The 27,083-nt window shown below is 43.9% G+C and overlaps 1 protein-coding gene across 7 annotated transcripts in view; it reads right to left on the reverse strand.

Moving 5' to 3' along the window:
* Positions 1-1,419: 1,419 nt before the first annotated feature.
* Positions 1,420-27,083, reverse strand: part of mtmr4 (myotubularin related protein 4) — a 255,708-nt gene continuing 230,044 nt past the window's right edge. For all 7 annotated transcript variants that reach the window (XM_072469397.1, XM_072469391.1, XM_072469392.1 and 4 more), the window contains 9 exons: positions 24,806-24,917; positions 24,022-24,217; positions 19,719-19,904; positions 17,701-17,871; positions 16,874-17,025; positions 14,402-15,818; positions 11,136-11,246; positions 6,323-6,411; positions 1,420-3,420 (listed from right to left, as the gene is read on the reverse strand). In XM_072469397.1, the coding sequence (XP_072325498.1) occupies positions 3,243-3,420; positions 6,323-6,411; positions 11,136-11,246; positions 14,402-15,818; positions 16,874-17,025; positions 17,701-17,871; positions 19,719-19,904; positions 24,022-24,217; positions 24,806-24,917 (2,612 nt within the window). In that variant the 3' untranslated portion in view covers positions 1,420-3,242. The remainder of the gene's footprint in view (positions 3,421-6,322; positions 6,412-11,135; positions 11,247-14,401; positions 15,819-16,873; positions 17,026-17,700; positions 17,872-19,718; positions 19,905-24,021; positions 24,218-24,805; positions 24,918-27,083) is intronic.

Raw genomic sequence — 27,083 nt, forward strand, 5'->3', positions numbered from 1 at the left:
GTGCACACCCTCAGCTTATTGCTCCTTGTCTCATCCAGGCCTCAACAGTCACTCTACACAAATGGATGCTCTTCACGCACAAGAACAGAGGTTCACGACTTCACTCCCCACTTGTCCTGGGAAAGATGAAGGAGGCAGGAGCATGTCAGAATACCAGCCCAACAGCATTTTTCTCAATGTTCCCAGCCCAATGCCCAACTCCTTAGTTTCCAAACCTGCTATTCCAATCACTAAAATCTGCCTGCGTTCTGTCCTTACAGAACACTACACACAACTTGGGGAGAGGCAGAGATCCGTGGTCAGGAGGGGGGGGGGGGGGGGGGGGGGGGAGAGAGAGAGGAGAGAGAGATGAGGAGGGGGGAAAACTACCTCCAGGTACCTTATCAGCCACAGGTAATGCATGCCCACCTGCCCTATTAGCCGTACCATCATGAGGGTGCAGATGTCAATTACAGCCTGCCACGAGAGCCTGAGCCACCCGAGGTTATAGCATTTGCAAATTTCAGAATTGCTGAGTCTCACCTCCTTCCAGTTGTATCTTAGAGGCCATCCCTTTCCTATGGAAGTGCATGTGGCTGAGAAGGCAGCTGCTCTTCTGCTGCAGCTTGAAGCACTGCTAGGCCCCTTATCGCAGACCCTCAGCAGAGGTGGGAGGTGGAGCTGCATAAGCTGCTCCCCTGGCACGCTTCAGGCTGGCAGCAAGGGAATGCAATTGAAGGAAGGTAGTTGAGGTATTGGTCTGGTAAAGTGCCTCCCAAGGAGCTGGCACTCACCATTTATGCAGTAATAACACTTTCTGCAGAGGAATGCTTTGCATTCTGACCATGTCAGAAGCTTTTCACTGCAAATGACCAAAGCCTTCACAGTTTGTCAGCTACACTGAGGAAGTCCCTCCTGCTACACTCTCACCTCCTCCAATCTGCTGGTTGGAGACAAAGCATTGGACTGATCCCCTTTTGGAAAAGTGGGAATCTATATATTAAATCCCTTTTCATAGCCTGCTTGACACTTTTATTTGAATTCCTACCTCAGCCACAGGAATTTCCCAAATTTATTCCCTATCCTCTCCGAGGGAAAACAAAGAAAGCAGAAGACAGGTCGGAATACTGGGCTGATGTTTTTTTTTCAAACTTCCCAGCCCACCACCCATTCTCACCCCCTTGATCTCCAAACTTGCCTCCACAGGCCTAGGAAAACTCCTCCCTGAATCTCCAATGTGTACAAATGCCAATTACCAATCCCTTGTCATTGTCTTATTAAATGTATTTCCATAACAAGTACACTCATTTGCTGTTACAGAACACAAGATGCTTTGCCAGTTAGTCTTGTTTTTGCTGTTATAAGTTCGATGACATGCTATAGTCACTTGCACTGTATCAAATGCTAAAGGTCCAATAAATGAACAGAAAAATCAAAGAATTAAACCTGCCACAGACGTTTATTAGCAGCAGCAAGATCCCTTCCCAGCCAGCTTTAATCTGGGGTCTGTGAAATTCACTACATTTAATTTGGGAAATGGAGAGAAATTAATACAATCTGTTAGACAATTAGAAAGGAGATACTGTTCAAAGTCTGTAAAATAAAAGGGAAAGAATTGTTGTTCAAGAACTCCCTTGTCAATCCAGTGAAGGTTCCCAAAACTTTCCATTTCAGTGTGGGCTGAGTAAGGTGTTAATCACAAATCCTCGAAGAATGGGTGGCGCTTCAAAGATGTGTTTTCAAAATCACATATGTCTGTCAATTTCGAACTATAAAGGAAGTAAACACTTTTACACACCTCAGATTAACCACACTTGCAAAGTTTATTACACATTTTGTTGTGGTAGACCATGGTGCATCATGTGCAGACCACTGTGACATTCTACTCCAGAAAATGGTAGCTCTAATGTCACCTCAGACCACAGCCAACAAACAGGCCTAGCAGTATGATCGAAAAACCTCTCTATGCAGGACCCAGCAAGTGCACCATGAGGGAGAAAAGGAAAATGAGAAGGGAGATCCACAAAGGAAGGAAAAGAAGCACAGGTGAACAAGAAAACAAACTTATCTTCCTCTTAAATTCAAATTCCTATAATCACATATTTCAACTTACTTGAGATGTGCAGTTGGATCTGCCTGTTTATAATTTACATGGAACCAGAGCTCTGATAGAAGTGTCAATAATTAAGAAGTTGGGTTAAATATTTTTCACCTAGATAGTAATCAATTGCAATTAATACCAGGGAAAGACATTGAAGTAGACAAGGGGCAGTTAAATTAATGCTTGGAGAGACAAGGGATATGGCAAAAAGACTAATAAATAGTGTGGTTGGTCTATGAAAAAGGAGACAAGCTTTTTGGGCCTAATGGCTTTTTCCAGTTTGTAAAAAATCTTTTTTTTTGTAAGAGAAAGGAGAGGAAAGAGGGAAAGAAAATTGCAAGAGTTAATAAAATGAAGAGGGACATTTTGTTCCCCCAACATATTAGGCTAATAGGAGTGATAATACTGTGGGGATCTGCCCACCCCCAGCAAACCCCCCAAACATCATACAGGTTTCACATGTACATCCCCATTTTCCATCAACATTTAAAAATAATAATAAATGAAAACAGATTGGAGAAATGCTTCATTCAGAAGCATATTTTAGAATCAGAATATCATTGTCACACATCTCAGAGGAACTCAGAAATAAAATTTAGGCTGTTGGTGTAATTTAAACAAGCAACTGCCACAGTCCCTCAAACATTCACTTTGCAACCTTTAATACAGGTTGAAAAGTGATAGAATTAAGAGGTTCGACAGCCTGCAATATACAACTAGATTTTACACAATTCTACCTCTATCACATTCTTTACTGAGGCACAGAAGCTGCTCACTCTTGTAATGGCTGGTCAAGCAATTGAGAAACATACACCACATAGTCTCTACTTTATATCTCAGAAGCTCTTAACGCAGGAATTAGAATTTCTTTTTCAAACCTAAGCAGCTCATCAGTTCGAAATGTATTTGTTTCTTTTCCCATTAATATTTTGGTTATTTCCCTACTCTCTCCCCTCTCCCCCCCCCAACCCAAAGTTCATAGTGCACAGGTCAAGAGCTTGTTGTAGCAGCATTTTCATATCAGTACTTTGAAATCTTCCAAACACCTATCCAGCTGGGGTTTGCATTTTCTTTTTCTGTAGAACCCAGCTAACCTTCAAGTGTCAAGTTTCCAGGATAACAGAAGCTTCACGGCACAAGTTGGGGAAGGCAGAGTGCCATTTTAACTGGATGCAGTAGCAATGGGCTTCTTCAGCTGCTGGTTCATCATTTCCCGGGTGCGGCACGTCTGAATCTGATCATGGCAGGAGTTGCAGACCAGGACAGGGTCATATAACTGTTGATCTGGAATGGGTAGCTTCAGGTGGCAGCAATTGGCACAAAAAACATTCCCACAGTTCCTAGGAATAAACAAACAATGACCATCCATTAACATGCTCAGAGAGATAGTTTGTCTGTGCTGCATTGTATACTCAAGTCTAACTTTCTGTCATCCCTTGAAGGTGCAGATACCGGCTGGCAGCCTTTCAATGCCTCAACAAAATTGTGATTCTTCAAATATAACACGCTGGTAAAAGCTAAGCATGATATTGCTTTCAGCCAGTAGAATACACATACTTTCAATTTAGGTCACAGGTCAGCAATCAGAAGAAACCTGGTTTATTTTTCCTCCTCTAACCCAATATATTATTTTTACATAAAACACCAGAGTCAGAGAAGAGCAGAAAGAAAATTATTCAGAGTATAAACCAACAAAATACACACGATGTTAAACTCTTATTCTCAAATCTTAAAAATCTTTTCAACAGCACAACAATACAAGTGTCAGTTCTATTTGAACGGGATGGCAGGCCCAATGTGTCACTGAACAGTCATGCAGTGAGATTCAGTGATTGTTAATTGGAAGATCGTTGATTTATAAATTGCTTCATCTGATCCTCAGGACATCCCAAAGTATGTTGCAGTCAAATATTTGTTGAAATATAATTACTTAATTACTTATGTCAGCAGATTAAGAGACGGACAATGGCATGAGAGCGGGCATTAGTATTGAGTAACTCCATGGAGTGATTTTAGCATTGAGTTAGTGTTAAGTAATATTACTGATGTAGAGATTTATGCTGAGTTAACACTACTGATGGAAGGGATCGTGTTAACCAACAGTAGAGGTGGGAAGACTGCGTTGTCATGTGGCACTTGAGCGAAAGTTTTTCATGGCCAACTTTTGTTGATGTGCAGTTAAGCAAGTAGATCAAGTCAGGTAGAGTATTGGGACTGGAGTGAGAGGGAATGCTAAATTACTTCAGTGAGGATTAGTGTGAATATTGTTACTGGAGTGAAGCTTGGTATTAAGTAATGATATTGGAGTGTGGGCTGGTTTTGACATACTATTGAAATTAGAATTAGCACTGGTTAATGGTACTTGAGTGTAACTTAGAGAACACTCCACTTCTGCTGCAGCTCATCACCGGCTGAAACTCTTATCTGTGCTTTGGTACCTCATGAGCTGACTGTTCCAAAAGACTTTTGGCCCTTTCCACATTCTACTTCCCGCATTCTACCCTCCATTAACTCAAGATCATCCAAAACAACCATAGCCTTACTTGCGTCAAGTCTTGTTCAATCCTGACTTAAGCACTCACATCAGTTCTAGAAGCTGGTTCACCACCACCTTCCCATGGGCAATTAGAGGTGGCTTTATGTATCCCATAGAATGCTTTCTTTTAAAATGTGGCACACAACCGGTTCAGACATTATCACCAGTCTAGCTGGATGACATCAGGTACTATTGGGCCGTACACACCTATGCTTATTCATGGTGAAATGCAAAATTAATCATGGCTTCACTTCTTCAATTATCTTTTTTTTAAAAATTTTTTTTTTAAGAGTACCCAATTATTTCTTTTCCAATTAAGGGGCAATTTAGCGTGGCCAATCCACCTAACCTGCACATCTTTGGGTTGTGTGGGTGAAACCCATGCAGATAGGGGGAGAATGTGCAAACTCCACGCAGAAAGTGACCCGGGGCCGGGATCGAACCCGGGTTCTCAGTGGCATAGGCAGCAGTGCTAACCACTGCGTCACCGTGCCGGCCCATGAACCAACTCCTTAAACTGCTTTTCCCAGTTCCCTCTCTCAAATACAAGGATCTCATTGACTTCTTTGCCAAAATTGATATGATCTGTTAAGTTACTACTACCATCCTGGTTTCTCACTTCCAAGTTTTTCTACATCCTAGCAAGGAAGCCAAATCTTCATCTAATTTCTTTCCTATTTCCATTCAAATTGGTACTCGTTTTACTCCCACCTTCACGGTTTAATTTCTTCAATCAGTGATGAGATATATTTTCTGCTGTGTAATGACCGTTTGAGACCAAAGTATCCTCAAAGAGAGTTAGTTGATTTCCTGATTATTTTATTATTAGGTTCCAGGAAATGCCCATGTGATCGGAGGTTACAATGGGATGAACATGTCATAAAGTTGTAAAATACAGGAAAGGAAACGGATTGTTCAATATCCATTTCTGCTGCTTCAATGTTACTAAAGGGGTCGGAGGCAGGAGTCTTTGGGAAATCTGCGCCATCAGAACAGCTGCGAACCAGGCGACAAGAGGATTTGTAGACATGTGCCTGGTTGGTGGGAACCATATCCAGAAACATTATAGTGAATACACCTGCCGGACTCAAGGAAGTTGTGTAAGTGCTTGTATCCACATGAGGTCCATCTTTGTTGAATCGACTAGTTAGTGAATTTTTTCTTTGCTTGAAACATCCTTCACTTGTTGATTTGAGTTGGTTTGTTTTGTTGGTTTGTTTGAGTTGGTAAGTTTTATAAAGTGAAATCTTGTCTATGTTTCCCATGGCTACATGGAGATTCCTCTTTTAAAAGTTACAATTGCTACGGGGATCCCCCCCCCCCCCCCCCCCCCCCATCATCACATAACATTCCCTGAAAAGTCCCAATGCTTTATTCTTAGCCATTCTCCTCTTTATCTACGCTCTGTCTTTGGAATTGGCATCCCAAGAAATACAGGCACCCTCCACATTCAGGCTAACAGCTCCCAGCTCTACTTTACCACATCCTTGCACAACTTCTTCATTGCTTCTATGCCATCTGTCTGAACTTCAGTTCTGGGTAAATGCAATTTCTTGCAGATAAATACTGGGAAGACAGAACTCATCTCATCGCCACCCCTCCCCAACAAAAAAGATGGATGGTGATAAGTAGCAAAGCTGGAATGAAGGTTTGTACTGAGTAATGGTTATTGATGAGACTAGGGGCACAGTATATTGCTCGCTCACCTGCAGTGGTGTCTCCGTTTGGCTAACCAGAATTCTGAGTCACAGTAAAAGCAATGCGACGCCATGTGGTCGGGGACCCACCGTGTCACCTGCAATAAATTAACCAATTAGAAAATCATCTCTGCTGGTGATTTATACACATCTCAACGACCCAAACATCCAATAATCAGCATCCACATCAGCCACCCTTAAAATATACTAAACTTCCAAATTTTAGAGAATATTTGGTATTTTATTTCAATACATATAATAATCTTTATTGTCACAAGTAAGCTTACATTAACACCGCAATGAAGTTACTGTGAAAAGCAGACTCCGCACAGACAGTGACCCAAGCCGGGGATCGAACCTGGGACCCTGGCGCTGTGAAGCAACTGTGCTAACCACTGTGCTACCGTGTTATAATTACGCATAGAAACAAAACACAGGATCTTTCTGCAACAGGGAGCGGCTGAAGGAACCATGCCTATTTTCTCAACATTTATTTATCTATCTACACCCTGTTTCTAAGTTCTTCATCTCTTCACAAATGAAGTCTAATGGCTTCTTGAATCCACTTATATTTTTTCGTTTCAGTTGCCTTTCTTGGTAACTTATGTCCACCCCCTTGTACTTTTTTCCTATTCCTACATTGCTTACTTTTTTAGATGTATTTTAGTGTTAATTTTTGTAAATAATTTGCTTACATAACTTTTCTCATAATGTTTTGTTGATTGCTTGGATTCTGAGCATTAACAATTTCAGACTTTCAGACTCTGTTCAAAAGGCCCTAGGTGCTCAGCACTCATGTCTGTCCCGCTCAGGGAAAGTAAAAGGGTGGGGTGGGTGTTGTTGGGGTACAGCAGAAAACTATTTTGTTGGGGGGAGGGGGAGGGGGGGGGGGGGGGGGGGTTGGAAGGGCAGAAAACTGTTGGGTGGGTGTGGGGGATATTAGGGATAGAGAGCAACATGGGGAGTGTACTAAAGGAGGAATGAGCAAGGGGAAGGGAGGAAAAACAGTAATAGTTGATCTACCTCATCCGCCTTCCCACACTATCCTCAATTCCCTTAGTGTCCAAAAATCTATCAATCTCCTTGAACATACTCAATGACTGAGCATCCACAGCTTCTGGATTGGAGAATTACAAAGATTCACAATGGGCGTGATTCATCCAGATATAACTAAGTATCATTTTGGACGTGTTTGGCGGGATGTTTCCACTGGATTTTTGGGTGAGATCCAGATGTGGATTCACCTACACGGAGTCATTTCTTTGGGCCTTGGGGAATTTCTCACCAGTCTAGTCCACATTTTTGTGCAGTGGGGGATGAACTCACCGGCGATACGAGCTCGAGATCGGGCAGAGGGGTTGCCATTTTGAAAGGGTCCCCTGATCCCTAAGAGAGTTTGAGGGTCGCCCACAGCGTTTCCCTCTGGCCCTGACACTTGGCGGTGCCAACTTGGCACTCTGAAACTGCCAGCCTGGCTCCCAGGCAGTGCCAAACTGCCCAGATGCCAAGGTACTGTTCTGCCCTGCCCCTCCAGGGGGGAGAGAGAGGGTGTGTGGCTCAAATGGCCTCCAAGACCTCTGGAGTAGCCATCAGGCTTGGTCGCCGCTTGTGGAGACCAGTACTAATCAGCACCCCGTTGAGGTCTCGCCAGTGCGACCGGTGATTCCTGGGCGCTGGGAGAATACGGCCTCAAATAGTGAGTCCAATGGCTCACTTAAATATTATCAGTATGATGCGAAGGAGTGATCCAGATCGCGCCAGGTGCCGCGGGTCAGGTGACTCGTGCGCGGCTTTGCGCAGGGTACAAAGCGGTAGGAAAATCGCACCCGATATTTGCCTTAGTCCTCATTTGCCTGACTCCTACATCTAAAGCCAGTACGTTCCAATTTTTTCCCTGCTGTGATCCCATTTTAATGCTTCACATTTGGTGTGCCTCAAAAGGCACAATAAACAAGGAAGACACCTACCATTTGGTAGGCTCTGTTGGGATCAGCAAGTGGGCCTCAGAACTCACTGGATTAGACCATGCCCAAAGACAAAAAAAAAATACACACATTTCAAAGGGCCTCACAAGACTGTCAAATCTGAGTCTGCTCCACAGCCGCCACCGCCTTCCGGGAGTTCGTGACCCCAATTGGATCCCACAAATCCCCTGGGGTTTGCAACTCATAGTTTGGTACCTTTGTTCTAGCCTCCCCAAATTGGCAAAACATAATCTCGACATTTACCCTGTCAAGCCCCTTAGAAATTTTATGATTCAATTAGATCACCTCTTATATTTCTAAATTCGAGATAATTTGGCCTTGTCTACTCAATCGCTCCTCTTAAACCAATCCCTTAAATCTGAGGAAACCGTCCATCTACTGCGCCATTGTTGTACTCCCTCCAAGGTAAGTATATTTTCCATTAGGTAAGAAGGCCAAAATATCCTGGTTCTGTCTCAAAAATCTACAGAATTGCAGTAAGACGTCTTTCTGTTGTACCCCAATCCTTTGTGAGAAAGGCTAACTTACCATTTGCTTTCCTAATTACTTGCTGCATCTGTATGTTCATTTTGTGATTTGTACAAGGAAACCCAGATGCTGCTGAATTCAAAGACTTTCCAGGTTCTCACTGTTTAAAAAATACTGTTTGTATATTTCTCTTTTAAAGTGGATAATTTTACATTTCCCTACATCATATTCCAACTGCCACCATTTTGCCCAATCATTTAACCTGTCTTTATTATTTTGCTGCCTCTTTACATGGATGTGTGGTACAGAAACAGACCATTTGGCCAAACCATGCCATGCTGGTGTTCATGCTCCACTCAAGCCTCCTAACCATTTATTCCCTTCGCCCTCGTACATTTCTCCTTAAATGCATCTAAACTATTAATTTCAACTATTTCTTGATGTTGTTCCACATTCGCACCATTCTTTGGATATCCACCTTCTCACCATATCTGAATTCCCAATAAGATTTCTTGGTGACTATCTAATAACAATAAGAATAATCTTTATTGTCACAAGTAGGCTGACATTAACAATGCAATGAAGTTAATGTGAAAAACCCCTAGTCGCCACATTTCAGCGATGTTCGGGTACACAGAGGGAGAATTCAAAATGTCCAAAATACCTAACAGCACATCTTTCGCGACTTGTGGGAGGAAACCGGAGCACCCGGAGGAAACCCACGCTGACACGGGGAGAACGTGCAGACTCCACACAGACAGTGACCCAAGCCGGGAATCGAACCTGGGACTCTGGAGCTGTGAAGCACCAGTGATACCCACTGTGCTACCGTGCTGCCCTTACATTGCTTGCTTCTAGTTATGCCCTTGGGCACATGAGGAAACATCCTTTCTATTCAAACCTTTCACAATTTTAAAGGCCTCTCTCTATTAGGTCACCCCTCAGCCTTTGTTTCAAAGAACAAACAAAGAACAAAGAAAAGTACAGCACAGGAACAGGCCCTTCAAGCCTGCGCCAACCATGCTGCCCATCTAAACTAAAATCTTCTACACTTCCAGGGTCCATATCCCTCTATTCCCATCCTATTCATGTATTTGTCAAGATGCCCCTTAAACATCACTATCGTCCCTGCTTCCACCACCTCCTCCGGCAGCAAGTTCCAGGCACCCACTACCCTGTGTAAAAAAAACTTGCCTCGTACATCTCCTCTAAACCTATGCCCGCTAGTAATTGACCCCTCTACCCTGGGATAAAGTCTCTCACTATCAAGAGACCGAGCCTGTCAATACTTTACGGATACGCATACTGCTTTTCTGGCATCATCCTTGTAAATCTTCTCTACACCCTCTCCAGTGCCTCTATATCTTTTTCATAATATGGTGACCAGAAATGTACGCCATCTTATACTTCCTACCAAAACGTACTATGTCACATTATCGGTGTTGAACTTAATTTACGAATTATTTACATTTTCTGATGTCCTTCAATTTATTGCAGTCCTCCTCAGTGTTGACTGTACTTCCCCACCCCCCTTTGTGAACAGTAGTCAGTCCCAGTATGGAACCTTGTGGAAGCCAGCAAACCATTTTGCCATTTGTCCTGAATACATGTTCACTGACCTTAATCGTTAGTCTATAATGGGGCATCTTATTAATGGCCTTTTGTAAATCTAGATAAATTACTTTTACTGTATTACCATTGTCTATTTTCTCTGACCCCCCTCAAAAAAGTCAATAAGGTTGGTAAAACTAGATTTTCCTTTTTGAAATCCATGCTGTTATATTTCTTATTTCTGGATGTTGTTCTATTCTTTCTTTTAGGAAGGATTCCATTATTTTTCCTACCACTGATGTTAAGCTTTGCATCCTCCTCACAGCTTGCAACTTTGCATCACCAGCAAACATGGGGTACTACACTTGGCTGATTCATTCAAGTGATTGATATAGTTTGTAAACAGCTTGAGGCCCAACCACTGATTGTGGCGATACCCCACCAATTACCAGCCCATTACTAATTACCACCAATTACTAACCTGAAAAAGATCCCTTTATTCCTACTGTTTTCTGCCCATTAACCAATGCTCAATCCATCCCAATATATTAACCCAATCTCATCCTTTCCTGGGGATAAGGAATGCAAGCGAGGGAAAATGAAGTATGCTTTCCCTACAGGCGGGATACCTGTTGACTGAGGTACGACGTGTGCGAGGCATTTAACAGTTCATATCTGCAGGACTAACTCAAAAGTACAAATAAAACTACAAATTCTTCACGACGACTTAAAAGAAACAGTTAGCGGGAATTTGCATGACCTTCCTTTCCCATTTTACAGGTTTTGTTGTACTAAGAGCGATGAACCTATGCTCCTACCTCAGTCTCCTTCCTATCCACTGGTTCCCAACTTGCTTCTGAGCGCTGATCATCACTGTGGACGGACAGAGATTCCTCAATGTCACTGTCATCCGATTCTCTCAAACAGGTCTGAAATCAGAGGAAGTGAAACACTTACAATACAACAGTCGAGAAATATCAGCAAGAAATGTCAGCAACAATGGTAGTGAACTATAGTTCAACTTGAAATTATCAACACCCACACTATACCAACCTCCAATATTCAGATCATAAGTTGCATTAAACCACGTGGTGTTGGATAGACCAAGGATGGCACGATAGTATAGTGGTTAGCACTGTTGCTTCACAGTGCCAAGGATTCGGGTTCGATTCTCAGTTTGGGCCACTGTCTGTGCGGAATATGTCCGTGTCTGTGTGGGTTTTATCCGTGCTCTGGTTTCCTCCCACAAGTCCCGAAAGACGTGCTTGTTAGGTGAATTGGACATTCTGAATTCTCCCTCAGTGTACCCAAACGGTGGCGTGTGGCGACTAGGGGATTTACCACAGTAACTTCAGTGTTAATGTAAGTCTTACTTATGACACTATTAGAGATTATTATTAATAATTATTATTAGACTATAATTGTTTTCCTTAGAACAGAAGAGGCCAAGGGGTGACCTAATTGAGGTGTACAAAATTGTGGGGGACCTCGACAAGAAAAACTTGTTTCCCCTAGCTGAGGGATCAATTATCAAGGGCACAGATTTAAGGTGATTGGTAGAAGGATTAGAGGGGACATGAGGAAAAGCTTTTTCATCCAGAAGGTGGAAATTCACAGCCCAAGTTGGTGGTTGAGGCTGAAACACTCAACTCATTTAAAAGGTACCTGGATCTGCATCTGAAGTGCTGTAACCTGCAAGGCTATGGACCAGATGCTGGAAAAGGGGATTAAAATGAGAAGATAGTTTATTTTTTGGTTGGCATTGACACAAATGGCTGAATGGCCTTTCTGTCTCGTAACGTGTCTATAGTTCTATTTATACACAAGTGCACCAAATCTTACGTTTTTGACACCTGAAACGACCAAATCTGCATCATTTGCACTTCATGGTGGACCAAGTCCTAGATCATTGATTCCAGACTTATGCCGGTTAAGTAATATTTTTGCCTGGACGAACAATGCTCAAGGAGCTGAACACAGCATCCAAGACAGAACAGCTGGCTTGATTAGCCATAAAGCAGTAGCAGGGTGCAACAGTGCACTGTAGATTCTATGATAAGGGAATTGAGCATCCTTTTTAGCAGCGGGCAGAAAGGTGTAGCTTGCGGCAATGTGACCCCCACTGACCAGATGACAATCTGACTCAGATTGCATCTCCGTGGAAGTTACAAGCCCCAATGGGCCTGAACTTCCTCTGAGTGGCAATTAGATCTAAAAATTAAATCAATAAATTAAATTAAATCAGAGCAGTGCAATTACCCAGGTGAAGTCTGCGCTTCTGGGCAATTGTTGTGCAAATCTTACCTGGGATCCTCTGAAGGAGATTCTCCAGTGCATCTTTTGGTACACACACCCCCCTCCCCCCAATCTGACATTAGGGAGCTTGGAAGTTAAGGATGGTGAGACACTGGGAAATATTTGCATTCAAAAGGACCCAAGTGTCCTTATACATGAATCAAATAATGTTAACTTGCAGGAACGGACAAGCAATTAGGAAGGCAAATGCGACTTCTGGTGGCTGGCCTTGAGCTGAGCGGTCACACAAAAGGTGGCCCTCATCTAAGAACTTTGGTTAAGGTACTTTAACCCCAACCAACAGGCACCAAAAGGAGACAATCCCCCATACCAACCCCACACCAACCGCAATGCCAACTAACATGCCGAGGAATCAACAACCCGGCTGGAAAAGCAGCAAAAAATGGGAAGAGGAAGGCAAATGGTATGTTGGCTTGTGATACAGGGCATTAGGGAGATCATATCTGGAGTACTATGTGCAGTTTGCTCTTCTTACCCAAGGAAGTATATACTTTCCTCACAGGGAATGCAAAAAAGGCTCACTGCTGAGATTGTCCCCAGAGGAGAATTTGAGTGGACTAGGTCCATAATTCTGAGCGTTTAGAAGAATGGCTAATTGAAACACAAAATTAAGGGGCTTGACAGGGTAGAAAATGTTTGTCCTGGCAGGAGAATCTAGAACATGGAGCCTGAGTCCCAGAGTAAGGGTTTGACCATTCGGTTCTTCACTCAAAAGGTTGAGAATCTTTGGAAATCTCTATCCTGGAGAGCTGTGTATGCTTAATCATCGAGTATACTAATTTTTTTGAGGTACTACGAGAATTAAGGCATAAGGTGCGGAGGTGGAATTGAGAGAGAAGATTACCCACAATCTTGTTGAGCCGGCACAAAGGGTCAAATAACCTACTCCAGCTTCTAGTTATATTACCATGCTCAAGCTTGGCATTTCTTTGTACATTGTGCTCCATTCAAATTGGTACTGGCAACCTGTGCCTTGAGCTAACTAGGCCCCAAACTTTGAAATTCCTTTCTAAACTCTCTGCAGGATTACTTCGCACCCATTTCTGAGACAGAAATAGAAATATTGGGTTGAACAAGGTTAGACACGGCTGAGATTGCCTTCCAAAGCAAACTGGTCTGAAACACTGTCCAGCATGACGGTGGAAGAATAGCCATTTGGCAAAGGTTGTGGTGTAAAGCTAATAACATGGATGTGCATTCCAACAAAAAATTTAGTTGAGATGGGAAGAAAAAGGGAAAAAGTGAAATAAAATTGCTAAATCATGTAAATGTAAGTCATAGTTACTCATTTCCTAATTGTTTAACGTGTCAGGCATCACCTGGTTCCATGGTAGAACTCTTGCCTGAGTCAGAAGATTCTAGGTTTAAGTCCCACTCCAGAAAGTCAAGGCTTAAACTTCAATGTGGTACTCAAGGAGTGCTGCAGTGTTGGGGGTGTTGTCTTTTGAAGGGAATGTTAAATTGAAGCACACATCCGTCATTATCTGATTCAATTGAAAGATCCCTCTAAGAAACTGATCGAGAGAGTTCCCCATGTTCTTAACAATATTTATCCCTCAACCAAGCATGTAAAATTCACCTCATTGCTGTTTGTGTAACCGTCCTGTGTGCAAACTGATGGCTGCACTTCCCTACATTACAACAATGATTGCTTTTCATGGACTGTGAAGTGCTTTGGGAATTTTTCGGGTGTTGGTATATAAACGTAAGTTCTTTTGTTACATTGGATGAAAACGGCCCTGAGAAGCTAAAGATTTTGTTCACTTACAAAATCATCCCCATAGTCAATGTCCTGCTCCACTGGGGACGCACAGTATTGCTGACTGTCTAGACGCATCTGAAGTTCATGAACCTGTCGACGAAGCAATTCTACCTCCTGCTTGTAAGTCGCTTCAATCTGTCGTAACCTCCGTTGAACTGCATCCACAGGAAATGGTAATCCATCGTCATCGACGTAGCTCGGAGACATCTCCAAAGTGGTGGGAGCAACCTGCCCAATTGGTTGAAGCTGTCTCCAATGTGATGAGTGAGTAAAAAAACCACAAGTCTTTAGATTTGTTCCTAACGAGTAAAGGCTGGAATGGATCTGGTGGGATTGTCGGAGATTCTTAAGTGCTCCTATTTGTTCCTCTTTAAGCAAGTACTGTCCACTCACTGCAGAACCCACTCTCAGGTGCTTATTGTTTAGTCTTTTATAATGACAACCATTCAGCTTGGCTCTCCGGTGGCCTGCATCCCCACCATAGGCTGATTTTACCAAACCTTGTACGCTGTCCCAGTTGGAGCTCAGTAATGAGAAGTCACTGAACTGACTCTGACAGATGTGTTTTCTGATAGTTCTCACATTCTCTATCGCTGTCCTCCCAACCCTACACTGGTCTGCTTCATTTTGAAGTCCATTTGCAAGCAGGATGCCATTCTTACCAAAGTTCAAGTCCTTGGGGAATGGAAAAGCATCTGCCTTTGTCCGCACCTCAGTCACAGTCTCTGTGGAGCTATGCATGGCAGAAACTTTCTCCTTGAAGTTAAGCACATCTGTCACAGAATGGAGGTAGGGTTGTAAAGCAGAAGGGCTGCCGTTATATTCTGGTAACTGGTCAGTGTCTGAGGAGTTAGTCTTTGCAGATGGGCTTGATACAAATTGTTCACAATGACCTGGGAGATTTTCATAAACCCTACATTCTTTTGGTTTTTCCTGGATAACTTCATCCTTTTTAGTAATCCCAAGTGCTTTTTCCTCAAGCTTGTTGTTTTCACTTGCATTAGTGCTAAGATAATTTAGAGGTTCCTCCTGTTGAGTGTCTTTGGGATGAATCAATGGTTTGAGGTTTCTGTGGCACTCTGTCTTTTTGTTCAGGTTTATGCTATCGGATGATTCCTCCTCTTCTGCTGGAGGAGTTGGGTTCCTGATTAGATTTTCCTCTCTAGCCTCCTCTGCTGTTTCTACTGGATCTATTAAACCATTTACTTGTTGTTCAGGGAGGGATGCTTCAGCCCCAACTTCAGGAACATCAGATACATCAGGGACACCAGGAATGGGTAGCACAGGCACGTTTCTGAGCTCTGGAGTGAGACGTCCTTCCTGACAATGTTGATTTATGTTGGGATCGCTGGATGTTCTCGTCAGTGGAACTCCACTGTCACAGGCCAGGGGGAGATTGTCCACAGAACGGGCTTTTGGTAATCTAGAAAAAGCAACACAAAGATAACTCTGATTATTTGAATAAATAAGAGAATTCACACAGTAAATCCAAAGTTCACACACTAACTAACAGGGTGATGTTTGGCACCTATTCCAGTCTCAGGTCTACTACGCCTCCTCTCCTCAATGTGCAGCATTTGCCGTAGACCTACCACCTTAATGAACAGAATAAGAGACTGGATCTCAGGTCACTGCAAGTAAGGAGTGACTGAATGGGAGGTTAGGTTTGAAACAAACTAGACGGGAGGCTGTGGACAGAACAGGAAATGAAGCAAAAGAGAATCACAGAAACCTCGTCAAGCCTCACAATGTTTGGGGAATTTGAGACTGGGGCAGCCAGTTAAAAAAGAAACCTTTCTACAAGGGTGTGAGAAGAACTTCCAGATGTTCCACAAAAGGAAGCAGGCAATCAAACAAACATCCTAAATTCTGTATGTGACAACAAATGCCAGACACAGCTGAATACATAAAGTGAACAGCTTTAACCCAACAGAAGCAATGAATTTGCTAACATGGTCTTGTGTCTACAGTGAAGTCCAAACTAGAAATGAACAAACATCAAAATAAGAAGTTTTATTCCTAAAGCTTACATTTGCTCTAAAAGATGTCCAATACTCTATATTGGATACAGCAACTTCAACTCACTTCCAAAAGGTGGTTGCAGAATATGGAAAAGAAACATTTTAAATTGAACACACCTTTTGTGAAATACTTTGAGCCTTGGTTTCAATTTCAGTACAGTATGGTTCTACAGTTTAGACACTTTCAATTATATATTTTCAAAATTTGTGGATTAAAAAGTAAATTTTCAAGAATCATTTATTTTTTCAAAAGTTGTGTTTTCCCTTCACCGGCACGTGAATTATCAGCAGTGCATCTATTAAAAATTAAAATGTCACTGGATTACTTGTTTGCTTTCTCAATTTAGCCAAGTCCTGCTACACATTTTTGCATTAACACATGTTGAATTGTAATAGCTCATTATAGATTATTTGTGTTTCAATACAGCTGATAGAAATAGTAAATCTAGTCACAGACCTATCCAGTGCCTTTCCAGTTCGTTCCTCTGCTGCTCCACTTCGGGAGAGGCAGAGTTCAGCACTGCCAGTGGGTGTGCATGGAGACGAAATAGGCAGGTACACAGCTGTCCAAAGATGAAGTGCCCTAACGTGACATACTGGGTGCAAAACCTGTCGAGAAAAAATTACATGCATCACTGTGTTGATTTATACTTTTTGTAATATATCCCATCCTCATACACCTCTGCCACAGAACAACATTGTTTTTTAAATAAATTTAGAGTACCCAATTCATTTTTTCAAATAAAGGGGCAATTTAGCGTGGCCAATCCACCTACCCTGCACATCTTTGGGTTGTGGGGGTGAAACCCACGCAAACACGGAGAGAATGCCACACGGACTGTGATCCAGCTGGGATCGAACCTGGGACCTGGATGCCTTGAGGCAGCTGTGCTAACCACTGCACCACCGTGCTGCCCACAGAATAACTTTGTTAAAGATTAGCATTGATGTAAAGGGAGCACCATCCAGCATAATACCAAGCTCTTCAGCCTGTCCCAGGTTAGATTCCTGGTCTATGCTGAGATAACACAAAAGAAACTTACATCTACGGTAGTAAAATGCAGGAAATGCTGAACAGGTCAGACAGTATTTGTGGCAAGAAACAGAGTTGGCATGGAGAATCTTCACAACCCACAACATTAACTAATTTTTCCATAATGCATGCTGTTGACCTTCTGAATCCTTCTAATATTTTATGCTTTTATTTCAGATTTACAGTATCTGCAGTATTTTACTTTTGCCTTTAGTGTGACCTTGGCTGGAGTAGATTTGCAGGTTTCTCACCGTTTCACCGCTGGGAATATACAGGTAGTTCTGGAAGTTTTTGTTGCCAGTTCGTAGCAGTGACCAAACTGAGCATGTGCGCTTAAAGATGTTACGTGCCTCTCGCTCTCTGCTGTTGTTACAGAGGAATGTTCCATACAGACAGGAATACGTATGTTGAACCAGCTTTACCTATGGAGAAATAAATCAGAGGGGTTCAGGCACAACATTCCACCAGTAGCTTTCAATATTAATATTGAGAAACAAATTTGAAGGGTCAAGGACCAAACAGCAGGACATCCATCACCAAGGATAGAAAAGTAAAAGGAAATAATGATTGTGTGGGCGACATTCTCCGACCCCCCGCCGGGTCGGAGAATCGCCGGGGGCTGGCGTGAATCCTGCCCCCGCCGGTTGCCGAAGTCTCCGGCACCAGAGATTCGGCGGGGGCGGGAATCGGGCCGCGCCGGTTGGCGGGCCCCCCCGCTCGATTCTCCGGCCCGGATGGGCTGAGGTCCCGCCAATAAATTGCCTGTCCCGCAGGCGTAAATTAAATCACCTACCTTACCGGCGGGACAAGGCGGCGTGGGCGGGCTCCGGGGTCCTTGGGGGGGCACGGGGCGATCTGGCCCCGGGGGGTGCCCCCACGGTGGCCTGGCCCATGATCAGGGTCCACCGATCCGCGGGCGGGCCTGTGCCGTGGGGGCACACTTTCCCTTCCGCCTCTGCCACGGTCTCCACCATGGCGGAGGCGGAAGAGACTCCCTCCACTGCGCATGCGTGGGAAACTGTCAGCGGCCGCTGACGCTCCCGCGCGTGCGCCGCCCCGAGATGTCATTTCCGCGCCAGCTGGCGGGGTAACAAAGGCCGTTTCCGCCAGCTGGCGGGGCGGAAATTCCTCCGGCGTCGGCCTAGCCCCTCAATGTTGGGGCTCGGCCCCCAAAGATGCGGAGCATTCCGCACCTTTGGTACGGCACGATGTCCGCCTGATTGGCGCCGTTTTGGGCGCCAGTCGGCGGACATCGCGCCGTTTCGGGAGAATTTCGCCTTGTGATTCCAATCTTGGGTTTTAAGACTGTGATGAACATAGCATATATGGAGGGAGAGAAGGATATCCATTGTTTTGGGAGCCAATAAAGAATTAGAAAACAAAGCAAGGAGTGTGTTGGATTGTATATTTGAAGCACAGAAATGAGGAGAAAAGTTCAAAGAAGATCCAACCGAAGTAATGTTAATTAAAGAAAGAGAGAAAAGAATTCCAATAGAGAAAATGATGAGTGACTAGTAGTGAAACAGCGATTGTCCATCAAACATGCGTCATGCACAGGAGTGTGAGAAAGATGCTGCATGAGCCTCTTAGATATGGGAGAGATAGTGTTGGAATTGAGCTTTTATGGAGAGTTGAGTTTTTCTGGGGAAGTGCTATTATAGCTATTAGCATGTTATATCGATACAGGGTGCCCAAGTCTCATTCACTCATTACTCCAATACTGCCCAATGGCTAACATTGGCTCCGGATCACTTGACCAAGCAATGCCTCAATTTTAAAATTCTAATTTTCAAGTGCATCCATGGCCTCGGCCCTCACTCTGTAATCTCCTCCAGCCCCACAATCTTCCAAGATATCTGCAATCATTTAATTCTGACCTCAGGAGCATCCCTGATCTCAATTGTTCTACCATTAGCGACCATGCCGCTAGCTATCTAGGTCCTAAGCTCTGGAATACCCTCCTTAAAGTTCTGCGCTCCTTATCTCACTTCTGTTCTTTAAGATGCACCTCAAAGCCCACCTCTTTGACTAAGCTTTTGGCCATCTGCCCTAACATTGTCGTATGTGGGTCAATGTCAAATTTTAGGTACAATATTCCTGTGCAGAGCCTGGAGACTTTTTATTAGGTTAAAGATGTTATATAAATGCAAGTTGTTGTTGTAACTATACAAACAGGGTTATTTGTAAAGCTAATAGTCCATTTTAATTTAACACAGAAGCGACTTTCTCAAATGTGTAATTTCCATATGTTCCTATTTAGAACCCTTACCAGGAATGCATCACTGAACTCGAAGAGACATGGGAACTGCTTCAAAAGCTGATGGACACAGTCCAGCCACTGCAGAAATACTGGGCACTGCTCACTCAGGTCATCCAGATTTTCAGAGTGGCCACATCGGTCACCAAATTTATGACCAAAATCTAGCCATTCGGTTTCCACCAGAACTTGAAATCCCTGTAAAATAGAAACAATAATGCTGCATTCAAAAATACAAGGGACAGCACGCCAGAAAATGTCAATGTTATACAGAATATATTTTAAAACAGTAGACTTCCCATCAGCAGCTGTGTTTGAGGTTGTGATCTTTTGATATTGGATCTCTACCTAAAAGTTAAACCTGCTTTTTCTGTTCCAGATGCTGGTGGATTAATTTATTTCTAATGATTTCGATTAACAATATTTTCATATTCTACTAACTCCGCATGTACATGATGATGGATTAAAGTTCTGATGATCACATTCCCATGAAGAAACACAGTGATTTTTGAGAGATCAGTTTTCTCCCAGCTTATTATTTGATAACAAATCATATAATTCCTACTGTAGAAGGAGGCCATTCGGCCCATCGAGTCTTGACCAACCCTCCGACCGATCACCCCACCCAGGCACACACCCTATCCCCGTAGCTCCAGCTAAGCTTTTTGGACACCAAGAGGCAATCTAGCATGGCCAATCCACCTAACTTGCAGAGCTGTGAAAATCGCCTTCACTCTCACTACCGTCAACTGCAATCAAATTAACTAAACTAAAACGTAAAAGTTTTTATGCCTTACAAGGCCCTAGGGCAGCACGGTGGCACAGTGGTTAGCACTGCTGCCTACAGCGCTGAGGACCCGAGTTCGAATCCCGGCCCTGGGTCACTGTCTGTGAGGAGTTTGCACATTCTCCTCGTGTCTGCGTGGGTTTCACCCCCACAAACCAAAGATGTGCAGGTTAGGTGGATTGGCCACGTTAAATTGCCCCTTAATTGGAAAAAAGAATTGTGTACTCTAAATTAAAAAAAAAAAAATCTTACAAGGCCCTAGTTGTTAAGCATCCATTGCTGGTTTATTTATTCTTCACGCTGTAGCCCTCTCTTAAGCTCAATAGAAAAACAGTTGGAGTTTAACGTGGATAAGTGCGAGGTCTTGCAATTTGGTCGGAAAAATGGCAAGGCAACTTATCTAAATGGGGAGAGACGTCAGGGTGCTCCGCTGCAGAAGGATCTGGGGGTCCTTGTTCATGAGTCACAGAATACTAGCATGCAGGTTCAGCAGATAATAAAGAAAGCAATGGAATGTTGGCATTTATAGCGAAACAAATAGAGTATCAAGGTAAGGAAGTGTTGTTGCAACTATACAAGATATTGGTGAGACCACACCTGGAGTATTGTGCACATTTTTGGTCCCCTTATTTGAAGAAAGATGCAGTGGCATTGGAGGTAGTTCAGAGAAGGTTCACTCGGTTGATCCCAGAGATGAGGGGTTTGTCGTATGAAGAGAGATTGAACAGTTTAGGCTTCTAAGGAACTTTCACTTTGCCTTTCCTCTTTACATATTTAGAAAAGCTATTACAATTTATTTTACAATCCTGGTTAGTTTACTCTCACATTCGATTTTTTTTCCTTTTGGTGATTTCCAAAACACTCTCAATCCTCAGATTTGCTACTGCATTTTATAACATTTAGACTCTTCTGTTAATTTAATTCTATCCTTAACTTGCTGGGTGAACCCCTCATTGTGTTGTGTGACACTACGGCCGTGCTAAATGGGATAGATTTTGAACAGATCAAGCAACTCAAAACTGGGCAGCAGAATTGTACACAACCACAATTTGCAATCCCATGGCCTGGCACACGCCCCATTCTGCCTTGAGCTTCAAGATGGAGGACCAACCCTGGTATAATGAAAAGGGTAGAATGGCATGCTAGGAACAGCACCAGGCATACCTAAAAATGAGTGGAATCTGATGAATCTTCAACACAAGACTTGCATGCCAAACACCATAAGCAGCATGCAATAAACATAGTTGAGCTATCCCACCAAATGGATCAGATCTAAGCTGTCCCCAGTTGTAAATGGTGGCGGACAATTAAATAACTACCTGGAGGAGAAGGCTTCACAAATATGTCTCATTATTCTCAATGATGGGGGAGCCCAGCACATCTCTGCAAAAAAGGCTGAATCATTTGCAACCATCTTCAGCCAGAAGTGCCGCATGGATGATCCATCTCGGCCACCTCCTGGGATCTCCAACATCTCAGTCTTCAGCCAATCAATTCACTCCATTGACATCAAGAAATGCCTGGATACTACAAGGTTTACAGGTCCTGACAACAACAGTACCAAAGGCTTGTGTGGCAGAACTAGCCATGCCCTGAGACAGGCTGTTCCAGTTGCAACAATGGCACCTACAAACAATGTGGCAAATTGCCCAGCTATGTCCAGTACATGAAAAACAGGACAAATCCAACATGGCCAATTACCGCCCTGTCAATACACTCTTGAAAATCAGGAATGTGAAGGAAGGGGCCACCGACAGTGCTATTACTCGGCACTTACACAGAATTAACCTGTTTATTGCTACTCAGCCCAGGCCACTCCACTCTGGAGCTCATTACAGCTCTGGTTCAAACGTGGACAAATCAACTGAAGTGCAAGAGCAAGGTGAGAGTGACAGATCTTGACATCAAGGCAGCATTTGACAAGTGTGTGGCATCAAGAGGCTCTAGTAAAACTGGACTTGGTGGAAATCAGGCAAAATGCCCTTCACTGGCTAGTCATACCCAGTGCAAAAGAAGATAGTCATGGTTATTGGAGGCTAATTGTCTCACTCCCAGGATATCACTGCAGCAAGTCCTCACGGTAGTGTCCTCGGACCAACCATCTTCCACTGCTTTATCAATGACCTTCCTTCAATCATCAAGTCAGAAGTGGCGATGTTGGCTGATGAGTGAACAACTGTCAGTACAATTTACGACTCCTCAGATACTGAAGCAGTCTGTGTTCTGTTCATATGCAGTAAGGCTGGACAACATTAAAACTTGGGAGTGATAAGTGGGCAAGTTACTTTCATGCCCCACAAGTGCCAGGCAATGATAATTTCCAACAAGATATATTCTAACCAACTCCCCTTGACATTCAATGGTGTAACCATCATTGAATCTCCCACTATCAACATCCTGCACGTGACCATTGACCAGAAACAGAACTGGACCATCCATATAAATACTGTGGGTACAAGAGCAGGTCACAGGCTAGAAATATGAGGCGAGTAACTCATCTAATTCCCCAAAGGCTGTCTCCTATCTACAAGGCCACGCCAGGAGTGTGATGGAATACTCTCCATTTGCCTAGCTGAGTGTAGCTCCACCAATACTTAAGAAGCTTGACAACATCCAGGACAAAGCAACCTGCTTGATTGCCACCCCATCCACTTCCTCCACCACTGACATACAGTGGCAGCACTGTCCACAATTTAAAAGGTGCACTGTAGCAAATCACCAAACCTGCATCCTCTATCTAGAAGGACAAGGGCAGCAGATGCATGGGAACATTATTATCTGCAAGTTCTCCTCCACGTCCACACCATCCTGACTTTAAATTATATTGCCATTCCATGGCTGTTGCTGGGTAAAATCCGGGAACTCACTTCCAAACAGCCCTGAGTGTGTACCTCCACCACATGGACTGCAGCGATTCAAGAAGGTGGCTCATCAACATGTTCCCAAGGGAAATTATGGATGGGCAATAAATGCCAGCCTAGCCAACAATAACCACATCCTGTGAAAGAAAAAATAATATGCAGGGGTTCAATTTCCAGGCACCTTCACCATCTGTCTGTGGGTCAACTTTGGATGTCAGTTTCAGATTAAGTTGCTCCTGATTTATTCCAACATTTTGTGTTGATCTGGCTCAGAATTCTGAAGAAATTATCAACAAAACAGAATGTGAAGTCTATTTTCCCATTTATTGCTCAATCATAAATTAGTAAAAGGAACAGAAGCAACTGTTTATTTCAGTTGTTTACTGCGTGATCTTCCTTTACGTGTCGCCCAATTTTCTTTGTTTTAGTGAAATTAGAGAAGTTCCGGGAATGATCCTAAACACACTTTCTTTCACTTCCAAGAGCTGTATCTTACTCTTGGACAGGAGGCATGAAGACAATTTCTCCAATGGGTATCAAATATTCATCTGAACAAGTTTGGATTACCTAAAGCCAGTTTAGAATGGTTTTAAATCATAGCACAAAACAGGTAGTGACTTGCACTATAAACAGGTTGACATAGGTAAAATACAAGGTTTAATCATACCTCAATTGTCCTATAATAAGGGTCTAACAAAATCTTGGCCAACGCGACGATCTGTGGAGTACGATCCCAGCCATCAGAGCAATGCACAAGGACTGGCCTCCCTTCCCTGTCCACCACATTTGCAACCAGCATAGCTGCCTTCAACATCACAGATAAATGTTGTAACCACTTTGTGTTCTCCAAGGCTGAAAGCCAACTGTCAATAGAATACAAGGGAACACACCATGGATTAAGTGTAAACAAAAAAAATGGGTCAACATCACTCACACCCTACACTCGGTGCACACACTCCACAAGCGCACGCACTGTGTGCCACCCATAAGTAATAAAGTGAACTGACATGTATAATGGAAGCAACACAATGTGAACTGGTGATGCATCTACTGCACAAAGAGAATTAGTGTACACAATACACAACCTGCGCACACACCTCAAACTGCTGCATGGAACGGATACATCCATTTTCAATTCCTCACAAACAAGTCTCACTACATTGCCTTCAATGCCTCGCCCCAAACGCTGGAATTTCATCCTTAAAATTTTCTTCCCTCTTAAGGGCTTAATTTTTAAGCCCTTTCTTTAAACATACTAAACCAAACGTGGAGAGAAAAAAGTAAAAATGTTTCCTTCTCTGCGTGACATTATTACTCTTATATAATATACATACACGAGTCTGTCGGCATATGGTTTGCACAATTGCACACACAATGGTTAAACACAGCAATTGGTGAAAATTTAACTCTGCGTCTGAAACAGCTTCCAATGTTGGAAGGACGGCACTCACTTTCCAGGGTCTGGTATCTGACTACAGACTGCACGAAGTGAATGGAAACTGTTCCTGATCGAGTGGATATTCGCCATTCCCATAAACATCACTTCACAGTTTGGATAATACTCTGAAATAAACAAAGAATCAGCAATCATGATGGAGAAGGCAGCAATATCTGTACACTGTTGAGGATTCAGTGAACTTTTACATACTGCCTGTAATGGATATTACTGCATAGACCATACCTAGGTCTACAGAAAAAGACGTCCAGCTAAGCCCTGATGCTGCAATAGATAATGGGGTCATACAAGACAATGGAACCATTGAACCCACCAAGTTTAATTTTTCATAAAAGCCAATGGTCCCCAAATGTTCCCTCAACTCCACATAGGATTGTGTGTGTGAGAAGAAATTGTATTTCATATCAGTTCTGGACATGCCTTTAACTAATTTGCATCTTAAAACGGTCACCCAGGAAGTAAACATCCGGTTCAAATTTGTCACAATTTATGACAAGCAAAAGAATCATTAATCTCTTTCGCAGCATCACAGTTGAAAGCGCCACGTGGTCCATCTTAATTCATCCAACCAGATTGACCCGATAGTCTCACTAATGCAGCATTCATCAGTTATTGAATGATCCTGGCTACTTTGTTTCCAATACTCTATCCAGCAGGTTGTTCTATGATTTGATCAGTCTTTGTGTGAAGAACAACTTTTGATATTAGCCTCAATACTTTTTCAACCGGTTTAAACTTATGATCCATTGTTACTCTAGTCACTTCAAGTCATTTTAAAGGGCAAGAGGTGCTGCAATGTTACCCACGGATATCAATGCGCCAGATGTTACAATTGTGCCAAACATACAAGAATCAAGCATTCTAAAATATTACTTTTTAAAAAATTTCATTCATACCCACCTTCCTTAAACATTCTAAAATCACAAATCTAATATAAATGAAAGTTATGCACGCTAACCTGTACCCTCTAAAATAAAATCCAGATTCTCATTTATGGCACTCAAGGAATTAAAAATGACACATTAAAGTTTCTACTTTGTTTTATGAGGCATGTATAATTAACTAATCAATAATTAACTAATTTATATTTAAACAACTTATACACTTAATATATTCTAACAAATGCAAAACACACAGGGCGCGATTCTCCGCTCCCGTGACGAAGTGCCCATGCCGTTGTGAACGGCGTTGAGGTTCACGCCGGCGCGAAACGGCCCCGATCTTGACCGATTCAGGGCCCGAAAATGGGCTAGGATCAGGGCCACGAGAAACTCGGGGGGGGGGGGGGCGTGTCGCGAAAGCCGCGTCGTCACCACGCGACGCCCGAATGACGCGGCGCTGCGTCATAAATGGCGCAATCCACGCACAGAAGGACCCGGAGTAGAAGAAAGAGATGGCCGAGCCGCACCGAGGTGGGACACAGACCTGGACACCCTGCTGGATGAGGTGGAGCACAGAAGGGACACCCTCTGCCCAAGACGTGGGCATCGCCAGCCATCCAGCACGGTGAGGCGCGGTTGGCGTGAGGTTGGCACCGCTGTCAGTGCTGTGGGGCAGACCCCCCGGACCAGGGAGCAGTGTTGAAAGAAGCTGCACGACTTCACTCGGGCTGCCAGGGTAAGTGCCATGGGGGTGCCCCCAGGGCCCCCCCTCGGCACGAGGGGGGGGGGTCAGGGCATCAGGGGGGATGGTGGGGGGTCAGGGGGGTTTGGGGCATCAGGGGGGGTGGTGGCGGGTCAGGGGGGGTTTGGAAGGTCAGGGTGCACAACGATTTACTCGACCCACATGAGCCCCGGGAACCCCCTGGAGCGATGCCATGGCGTGCTGTATCCTGAACCAGCATCAATGTAGTTTATATCTGCACGCCCTGATGATACCCGCTTAATTGTGATGCAAAGACAGCTCACAACCAGCGTGAGCGTTTGAGAACCGGAGGGGGTTCTCCTGTGCTGCACCCGCTAAATGTCCACGCGCAGAGGGCCCTGGACCTCGCTGGGGGATCCGCCACCCGGGAGGTCGTGACATGCCAGGTCGGAGGCGCAGAAGCAAGTAAGACAACCCTGCATGTCCACCACCCCCCCCATCCCGTCATCGTCTCACTCACACATTGCCCACTGCAGCCTCGATCCCCTCCCCCCTCACACTCTGGCCACTGCACCCTCGCTCCCCTCCCCCCTCATACTGTGCACCCACCACCACCATACACCCGGGCCACCGTGTCTAACGAACCTCAAATCTTTATGTTCCCCAGGGCCAGCCGCCGAACGTCCAGG

The sequence above is a fragment of the Scyliorhinus torazame genome, chromosome 12, assembly GCF_047496885.1.
Source record: "Scyliorhinus torazame isolate Kashiwa2021f chromosome 12, sScyTor2.1, whole genome shotgun sequence".
In the NCBI taxonomy this organism is placed as follows: Eukaryota; Metazoa; Chordata; class Chondrichthyes; order Carcharhiniformes; family Scyliorhinidae; genus Scyliorhinus; species Scyliorhinus torazame.